Source organism: Rhea americana, unplaced genomic scaffold (genome assembly GCF_003343005.1).
Source record: "Rhea americana isolate MKP2758 unplaced genomic scaffold, rheAme1 scaffold_4, whole genome shotgun sequence".
In the NCBI taxonomy this organism is placed as follows: domain Eukaryota; kingdom Metazoa; phylum Chordata; class Aves; order Rheiformes; family Rheidae; genus Rhea; species Rhea americana.
This window is the reverse complement of record NW_028186534.1, coordinates 7,377,974-7,387,716: the sequence shown is the minus strand read 5'-3', so window position 1 is coordinate 7,387,716 and position 9,743 is coordinate 7,377,974. Positions and strand designations below refer to the sequence as shown.

General features: G+C 43.0%; 1 protein-coding gene across 1 annotated transcript; it reads left to right on the top strand.

Moving 5' to 3' along the window:
• Nucleotides 1-978: 978 nt before the first annotated feature.
• CYP24A1 (cytochrome P450 family 24 subfamily A member 1) lies at nucleotides 979-8,514 on the top strand. The gene is made up of 12 exons (XM_085313886.1): nucleotides 979-1,206; nucleotides 1,297-1,487; nucleotides 1,724-1,817; nucleotides 2,496-2,592; nucleotides 3,470-3,561; nucleotides 4,343-4,454; nucleotides 5,662-5,807; nucleotides 6,154-6,320; nucleotides 6,501-6,579; nucleotides 7,198-7,392; nucleotides 7,502-7,613; nucleotides 8,449-8,514. Exons 1-11 carry the CDS (start codon nucleotides 979-981, stop codon nucleotides 7,610-7,612), a joined length of 1,512 nt encoding a protein of 503 aa, XP_085170012.1. The 3' UTR covers nucleotide 7,613; nucleotides 8,449-8,514.
• Nucleotides 8,515-9,743: the final 1,229 nt, after the last annotated feature.

Below are 9,743 nucleotides of genomic sequence, written 5' to 3'. Positions count from 1 at the left end.
AATGCAACTGGAGACAGATGGGGAAAAAAAAAAGTAGTGTGTGTGTGTGGGGGGGGGGGAGATCAAGTGCTTATAATAGTATGCCTGTTCTTCCTGAAAAACTTGTGGTTTATAGGTATCTATGGCAGCAAAATCCGCAGCCTCTGTGACTGCCCTTGCAAGAAGAGAAGGGTGGAGAGCTGAGCACAGAGGTGTCCTGACTGCTGAATCCGTGCTGGCCACCTCTTCTGCCTCCACGTAGTGTGAAAGCCTTTGGCTCTCTCTGAGGGTTACAGTGTGGTTTTCGATTAAAACTCTTGTGTCAACAGCTGGCTTTTGTCAGAATTTAATAGCAGCCAGAATTAATAGCGAAGGGAATTTTGCCTTCGCAGGTGATGCACTCACATGCCCTTTTCGTAAGTAAGTAGTTAGTCAGCCAGATAGGGTAAGGACGGTGCACCCAGCAAAGCTCGCTACTCCTCGGCTTCCTTAACGTTTTATCCTCTCACTTTGAAGTGCAAAACCCAAAGGACGACTGAGCTATTCGGTCACCTGCACCGAGCCGTGGGAACACCGCAGTTGCCCACGCTTCCTGCAGAAACGTCCCGGCAGCCTCGCACCTCTGAAAAGCTAAATTAAAACGGGGGAGGCAGAAGAGGGGAGAGCGAAAGAAGAAAGAAGCCCGGTAAGAGCACCGGGGCGAACTGGAGGCGGCGCCGCGCAGGGCGGGGGCCGCTACCTGCGGCGCTCGCCGCGGCCGTCGGGGCCGTCGGGGGCGCGGGCGGCCCGCGAGGCTCCGCGGCTCTGGCGCGGCGCCCTCCCGTCTCGCCTGAACCCTCCGCCGAACCGCCTGCCCCGCAGCCTGCCCGGGCCACGCCGGCCGGCCCCACCTCACCCCACCCAGAGCTCCCATTGGCCCCCGATTAAAGTCCAGCGAGCCTCCCCGGTGCTATATATACATATATGCGCCCGGGCGGATGGGCACGTCTCGCCGCGGCCATGGGCGGCTGCAGCATCCTCCTGCGGCCCCGCGCGCTCACCTGCGGCCGCGCAGCTCCCCCGGCGGCGGCGGCGGCACCGCGCCCGCGGGCCGCCTCCTCGCAGTGCGCGGCGCGGAGCCGCGGGCACCCCCTGGCCGCGCTGCCCGGGCCCCCGCGCTGGCCGCTCATGGGCAGCCTGCCCGACGTCCTCTGGAAGGGGGGGCTCAAGCGGCAGCACGAGACGCTGGTGAGCGGGCCGGGATGGGCCGGGCCGGGCCGGGTGGGATGCGGAGGGGGCGCCCGGCGCTCAGCGCGCTCTCCTCTGCTGCCCCCCCAGGCCGACTACCACAGGAAATTTGGGAAGATTTTCCGCATGAAGCTGGGGGCTTTCGACTCCGTGCACATCGCAGCCCCCTGCCTCTTGGAAGCCCTGTACCGGCGGGAGAGCGCCTGCCCCCAGCGCCTGGAGATCAAGCCTTGGAAAGCCTATCGCGACTATCGCGATGAGGGCTACGGGCTGCTGATCCTGTAAGTGGCGCGGGGGAGCGGCAGCAGCCGGGCGGGGAGGGTGCGGGGCTGCCCCGGCGGCTCCGGCGGCTCCGGGGATGCTGCGGCGGCCGGGGCGAGCCGCCGCGCTCTGCCCGCTCCCCGCGGGCCGTGACATCCCGCGGCACGTGCTGCGCTTTCTGGTTTGGGCTTGTTTGTTTTTTTCCCCATTTTTCCCCCGCTCTCTTCTCATCCTTGCCGTCTTTAATTCAACCCAGGGAAGGAAAGGACTGGCAGAGGGTAAGAAGCGCCTTTCAAAAGAAATTAATGAAACCAGCGGAAGTTGTGAAGCTGGATGCCACCATCAATGAGGTACTGCGACTCCGAGAAGCTCTTTCTCTCCCCACACTCCTGGGAAATAAAACTGGATCAAGTGATCTGGTTTACCTGGATAGCTACTGAGCTGCTCTACCACGACAACAGTATGAATTAGCACTCTAAAACTACTCAGGGAATAATAGGTACAGAGTGAGTACCAGGGTCTGACCAAACCTGTAGCTGAGACTGTCTGTACAGACAACGAGATTACTCCACAGTGACATCGGCTCCTGCAGAGCTCTGGCTTCCTTCGCTGGCATTCAGCGTTTTGTGCCTTTTCCCCTTTGTTCTTGTATTCCTCCCCCCGGGAATGACTCTCTCTTTAACCTCTACGTTCCTCACTGAGTTTGAGGAGCATCAGTGATAAACAGCTTAATCCTCTATTGGGAAACTCTGTGGTGTTATCCCGGTGTCTGACAGAAGCACTTCGTCCCCACAGAGGAAACTTGTTTCATCCAAGTACAAACAGTAATAGGATGAGAGTCATGCAAAATCCAGATACAGTAACACAAGGGAGACTGAATCTTGTTCAAAAAACAGGAAACTTAAGTATTCCTGTTTTATGTGAGATTGTCAGGTATTTAAAAGATAAATGAAAATGTTAAATTACCTGGGATTTCTATTAGATGGTCTCCTCTCTATTCTCTTTTTTTTCTTCTCTCCTCTACTTAGGTCCTGGAGGACTTCATGTATAGAATGGATGATCTCTGTAATCACAAGGGACAAATTCAAGATGTATATTCAGAATTCAACAAATGGTCATTTGAAAGTAAGTTTTTGTTTTTTCCTCTGAGAATGATAAGCATATTCTACCTGTCATAGCATTTCAGATAGGGTGAAACCAGTGATGACAGTGTAGGCTAGTTATTTCTGAACTATACATCTAAAACTTGTGGGAATCACAGTGCAATTCTCCAGACAGTTATCCAGAAAGCAGCCTCCATCTTTAGAAGTCTTTCAGAGTAAACTAAGGAAGCATTAACCAGGAATGACTTCTGGCAGAAGGAAAAGCTACATCAGAAGGCTTCAGCAAAAAAGCATGGCCAGGTGTAGTGCTTAATGCAACAAGCTCGGCCAGATGCCTTTTGCTCTGGGCTGGCCTCTTGAGTTCCTGAAAATGTTCTTCACCCTTGTCAGTGGTGGTGGCTGCTTTGGGAAAAGGAGGAAGAGGAAGTGTCAGCTTAAAAAATAATAATAAAATAGAAAGCAGGTGAAAAGAGATGGAAGCTGCTGGGGTGTGTCCAGTTTGCGCCAGTGCTTGCAAGTGATTTCTGGCTGCGGAGGGGAGCACTGGACTAGATGGCCTCTTCAGGCCCTGCGACTCAGCTGTCTTCAGGAGTGTTGCTTAATAGCTTAGCTGCCAAATACACCAGCCATACCTGGCAGAATGATCTGCTGCTCATATGAGGGGATCAGTGGTTCCCTCATTTGTGAAGAAGTGCTGCTGAAAGGGCATGACAGCTAGATACTCCTGCTGCAGTGGGTCTAAGTCAGCTGGGCAGAACATATTTTGAACTGCATTTCTCTCAGGTATGTATCATAGAGCAGAGAATGTTTTTCAGAGGGATAATCCAAATGGTGTGATGGCAATAAATGGTGGGCACCCTCTTCTCTATATCATTTAAGAGAATATTGCTTAACAACAGGTATCTGTCTGGTGCTGTATGGGAAAAGATTTGGTCTCCTGCAGCATGATGTAGAAGAAGAAGGTTTGAACTTCATCAAGGCTGTAAAAACGGTACGGAAGAGATGCCTTAGTCTTTACCTGGGGCTGTAGTCATTTTCTGAAAGGGTAGTGGTTTAAGTAAGTCCCCTAGAAAAAAGAAACTCAAGCTTCTGGTTTGCATCCTTGCACATCTGAGGCCCTCAAATGTGCAAAGCTAGTAACTGACCATCTGATTGTCCAACTGACAAAAAGCCTAAACCTGTGGGGTGAAAATGCTGTATAGGCATCAGGGTGATCCCTGAAATACAGCTGCCAGGTTGGTYGGTTAATTTTCTTCTCCCTCAGACACCTGCTGTGCAATGCTGCTACTTATGCTGGGTGGGACTTCTGGAGTTCTGTAAATATGCTGGATTTGGAGGTTAGTCACTCTTGCAAGCACACCTACTGGTTGTCTTGCTGCATCTTGGACTCTGGTGATGTTTATCTCACTAATTTTAGCCATCTAAAAGATAGCCTTCTGGTCTGGCCTAGTAGCCAGTCAGCTCCATCTGTACTCAGTGGAGAGAGAGGCCTTGCCAAAGGATGGTTTGTACAATTCTAAAACAGGTGCCTAAAATAAGTAGGATGAATCACCTACTGTTGAAACCTCTTACTCTCCACTGACTATACCTAGTTTTTAGATCAATAAGGCCTAGTTAGGATGAATCCTACCTTTTCTATCCAGGACAGAAATACTATCAGAACCCTGAATTTTTGATCTAGTGAAAATTGCTTCCTATTGCAGTCTAATTTTGTTCACAAATTACAGACAGGTAGATTAAGAAAGATTTCAAAAGCTGTTTCTCTACCACAGATGATGGCTACTTTTGGAATGATGATGGTGACCCCAGTGGAGCTYCACAAAGGTTTGAACACAAAAGTCTGGCAAGCTCATACTAAAGCATGGGATAATATATTTAAAACAGGTTATTATTATTTTTTTAAACATAACTTCTCTCTTTTCTCTTCTGCTCTGTCTCCCACTTGGTGGAATTAACTTTCTTTATAATTGTTATGTCTTACTCTGCTGCTGTTTGCTACCGTGAGCACTGATTGAGATACCTTTGTTGCTSCTGACCATAAACCTCTTGATTGCAAGCATGGGAGCACTGTTTTCTTATGACTAATGCTTAGCACTGGTTGTGTGGCAACACCCCAAATCCAAAGAAGCTCCAGAAATTAATGAGCCAGCAAAGCTGAGTCCAACTGAGTTATAGAAGTATAGAGCTGGAAAGGATATATCACTTTAAAGGCAAGGTATACACCTCGTGAAAAGAAAGGAAAGGAAGGGCAGTTTCACTATTGAGAAACAAGAATTTCACACGCAACAAAAGTTTGTTTACTAAAAAAGAAATCATGTTTTCTGAGTAACCTGGAATATAGTTGTAAGTCTTAAAACAGAAGCAATKAATCATAAGGTACAACTTGGCTTTCTGACAGAATTTTCTGTCTATTAAGACAGATTGGCCTTCAAGATTGCAAAACTTACTCTAACTCCAAATATGAAGTTCATATTTTTCAATTTTTCCTAGACAGTGATAATTCTAGCTAAAGATTAAGCAAGGCTTTGGTTCGTTTATTATTGTAATGCTGAGTGGCGTATTTCTCTTAAGTATCTGAGTACCTTATACTTCCGGGGGTATCGTCACGCTAGCCATATGTGTACTTATTCTATTGCTTTTTAGTTTATGGGGGTTAAGAAAGACATTAAATCAGTCTTGTTCCAGAACAAACAGTTGGCACCTTCACTTGACAYGAACAGTTCCTTACTAAGAACTGGTCTTAACTACTGGGATATTCATGAGAAAGGGTGGGCAAAATGTAGTCAACAGTATTTTTAAAAATGCACATAGAGATGGCATTTATATTTACCTTCCCATAGTAAATCCAAGGCTTAAACTTCCCTCAGGGAGCCTGAGTACTAAAATTTTATCTCTCTGTTTTTTAATGTCTTGATTCCCTTTGAAAAGCCAAGCCTGTAAGTTTTACACACTTGTATTTCTGGTCTGCTAAATCTGTCGCTCAACACATTACTGATTTCCTTTCCTAATATTAGAATGCAGATTTCCTAGTAGTTTTCAGAAGTTTCGTTTTCAGATGTTTATTAATTACCTCCTGTTCTTCCCTCTTCAGCTAAGCATTCAATTGACAGTCGACTGGAAAAACATTCTGCAAACCCTCATGAGGATTTTCTGTGTGACATCTATGCTGGAGGACAACTTTCCAAGAAAGAGCTATATGCTGCCATTGCAGAGCTCCAGATTGCGGGAGTTGAAACGGTAAATCTGACTGTTGAAAAAAACATTTTTTTTTAATTAGCAGCCTTGCAACTCTCTGCTTTCCTCAATAACCTGCAAGAGAACAAAAATGTGATAGTGAGCTCATCTTGTAGTTGCTTCAGTGGCCTGAATGCAAGTGAAACTTTACCTGGAAAAATTCTTTATCCTCTTGCTTTCTCTCAGAGAACAACTGAGATGGCTCATAATCTCTTAGACTCAAAAAATCCTGTTAGGCAGTGGCCACCCACAAAGCGCTCATGTTAGAAACCTAGCTTTGAACTTCTGGGAACTTCTCGTTTCTGTCACCTTAAGTGGAGATCTTATGTTTCTTTTTGACTTGTTTCAGACTGCCAATAGTTTACTGTGGGCTTTGTATAACATTTCACGCAATCCACATGTTCAGCAGAAACTTTTTAAGGAAATACAGAGTGTTTTGGCTGCTAATGAGAGTCCAAGTGCTGAGAACTTGAAGAAAATGCCTTACCTAAAAGCATGTCTGAAAGAATCCATGAGGTAAAATTTTCAAGTAACTTGCAAAAAGTAAATCATCAGTTTTACCATCTAGTCTGCACTATGCAGATAGAATTGTCTRCTACATATAATTTGGGTACCCTGTTATTTAATGTAAACTATTACACACACAGGAAGAAAAAAATGCTGGCAATTTAACACATTTTGTTTCTTTCACTGTAGATTAACACCATCTGTGCCATTTACCACTCGTACTATTGACAAAGAAATGGTTTTAGGAGATTATGTACTACCCAAAGGGGTAAGTCAATTTGGTTAGTTTAAGTATTTCATTGCAGTTTAATTGTCCTCTAAAACACTGAAGCTTGTCATATTTCGATCTCAAAATGACCTTGTTGAAGGACTAGCTCCTGAATAAGGTTTGAATGAGAAATTTGAGTCAAGAATTCCCATAAATTGAGAACTGTTTAAAYGTAGGACAAAATTAAATTAGAGGAGATGATACTCTGACTTCAGAAGGATGGTTGTCTCTCTCTCTCTCTCTCTTTTCCTACATTTTCTGTTTTCTTTCCTAATAGCTTYATTTCACAAACCGAAATAAATCAGTAGCTTCCTATTTAGTCACCCCTCTATAATGTGTCCTGATGCAGTTTCATGGTGTTGTACCTGCTTGCACAACTGTTGAATTTAGACAAAAATATTATAGTGTGGGAATTCAAGATTTCTTTTCTCAAATTTTCCACACTATTTTCTGAGGAAAATGACCTTTACTGTGTTTGAATGAATCTTTAGAGAATTACAAGACTTTTTCAGAGGAAACTCCTTGCCTGCGCTGTTGCATTAAATTTTTCCACTAAAAAGCTGATTCACTTGGTAGCTCCAAGCCAATTTGTAATTGTGTCTATTGCTTTGTTTATAGACAGTACTAATGATAAATACCCATGCATTGGGTTGCAATGAAGAGTACTTTAATGGCTGGACTCAATTTAAACCAGAGCGCTGGCTCCAGAAGAACTTAGTAAATCCTTTTACTCATGTTCCATTTGGCATTGGGAAGAGGATGTGCATCGGACGTCGCTTAGCAGAACTACAACTTCATTTAGCCCTCTGCTGGGTAAATACTCTCAAATGGCATTCTTTACACAATGTACAATTGTTCAAAACCTATCCTAATCAGATAGTCTAGAAGCCAAAACATGCTAACTGAAATGTTTGTGTTTCAGCTCATTCGCAAATACCAAATTGTAGCAACTGACAGCAAACCAGTAGAAACACTCCATTCAGGAATACTGATTCCCAGCCGAGAGCTTCCCATTGCATTTCAAAGACGATAAGGTATGCGCATAAGGGTCTCCTGAGTATGAGAGACTTCTCTTCAAACCTCAGTCAAAATTTCCAAAGAACTGTGAGTGAGAGTACAGACTTTTTATCTGTGCTCTATTCTTACAGTGTGAGATTATTAAATRAAATCGTGTTTCATTACTTTTAACAAAAAACTATTCTATGCAATACAAATGGCAAATATTGTATGGCCTATTTCTGACATTTGCATTCTAGTTTGCGATGCACAGCAGAAATGGTGGGGAAAAATTAGCAAATATATACTACTGGGGAAAATAACCATTATTTTGCTATAACATAATGCAATTCTCCACTCTATTTCTAGAATATATCTCTTGAAAAATAGCATTTGATTTTTGAGCATCTGTGTTTAGACTGTCTTCTAGATGTCCAAATTAAAAAGAAAATGCCCTAGTCAAGGAATAGTATACCAGTACACTAAAGAGCTTAGATTAGAAAACTTATTTCAGATTTTAGGCTGAAAGGCAAATAAAAGAACCATCTTTGCACAAATGGTAATAGAATGTTGCAAGCTTATTCTTCAGTTTCAAAAATGTGAATGTTAGATTTTCTCTGTTCACAAGCTTTTTGTTAGCTTATTTATATACAATCTAAACTGGAAAATTGGCCTTGGATATAGGATTAAGATGTCAAGTTAGAAATTAAGTGATATTTAAATAGTATGTGGGATACTACTTGRTTGGCCAGTATCACTGGAAAAATCACCCAGATTGATTTGAATAAGCGTTCTAACTGCATTCTGAAGTTTGTTCTGTTTCCTTTAAATAACAGGTCACTATATATTTTTTCCCTCCTCTCCCTCATATAGGTCATAGAAGACAAATAACAATTCTACTGCTGCCTTTACTGAAGACAACATATACCCACAGGAAAAGCCGAAACCTATGATAACCAATGGAAAATTGCAACAGACATCGCCTGACCAGTCACTGAGAGACAGAAATAGTGTTGACGAAAGCTCCGATATTGTTTCTTTGGGGAATGYGGTTAGTTAGTTCAGCTTTACTTAGCAGTGTCAAAAGGAAAGAAGAAATACCATGCACATTCATAAACCCGTGCAAATACGGTGATTTAGTGCAGCCATGGGATTCTGCAGGAAAAAGTTTGATAATGAGYTGTGGAGTGGTTATATATAGCTCTTAATAGTGCACAGTGAAATTAYTGCAGCTACAAGCTGTCCAACAGGCTATCTGAAAAGAGCTGGTTTCAACCTTGGCACACCTGGGGAAACAACAGTCTGGACTGAACTTCTCCTGTTAGCTCAGTTGAAATGCTTTGAGAAGTCAGTTGAAAARAAAAGAAAGTTGCTTAATCCTTATCAGACTACTAGTGTCAGGAATTAAACTGGGAATTAGGCTGCCAGTCTGTAATAAGGGGCTTAAAAATTAGAATAATAGAAATATATTTTTTCTTAAGTTTTTTCCCTTCCTTAAGGAAGTGGGAAGTAAGGACAAAGCTGTATAATCAGAATTATTCATCATGCCTGCACAGTACTTAAAATTTAACAGTTACAATATTGTGACTGCTGCATATTCCATTCAAACCTACAGTGTTTTATGCCTCCAGCTCCCACACAAGCCATCTCATCATGTCTTTATYACAAAAATCTTAGTGGCCTTTTATTGTATGAGAGGCTTCATTCATAAATGGAATCACTAGAATCCTATGGGTTCTGCCATAAATAATGGTTATCCTAACAGGATAGTTTCCTCATCAGATGAGTAATATAAAATGTATGTTTCAAAGCACTGTTGGAAATAGAAAACCTAAACATTTCCAAGAGGTTTATTTATTGTGGAGATTTCAATACCTGTATCTAAGGGTTAAAGTGGTCATTGCCCTGCATATAATACAGTCAATTACTTATTACGGTCACTAGTATTTTCCCCATGATGCAGTTTCAAGTGCAGGTTTATATATATAACCATTAATGTTTTTTTTATATATATTCTGAAATTATGAAAAATCTTAGCATTTGTTGGCCTCTTGTTTTGTTTGTTTTCCTTTGGTGTTGTTTTTTGTTGGACATCTAAATGTAGCAATATTAAAATGTGTAAAGCAATTTGTGCATTATTTGAATCTTTCTAGTCCATTTTGTAATAG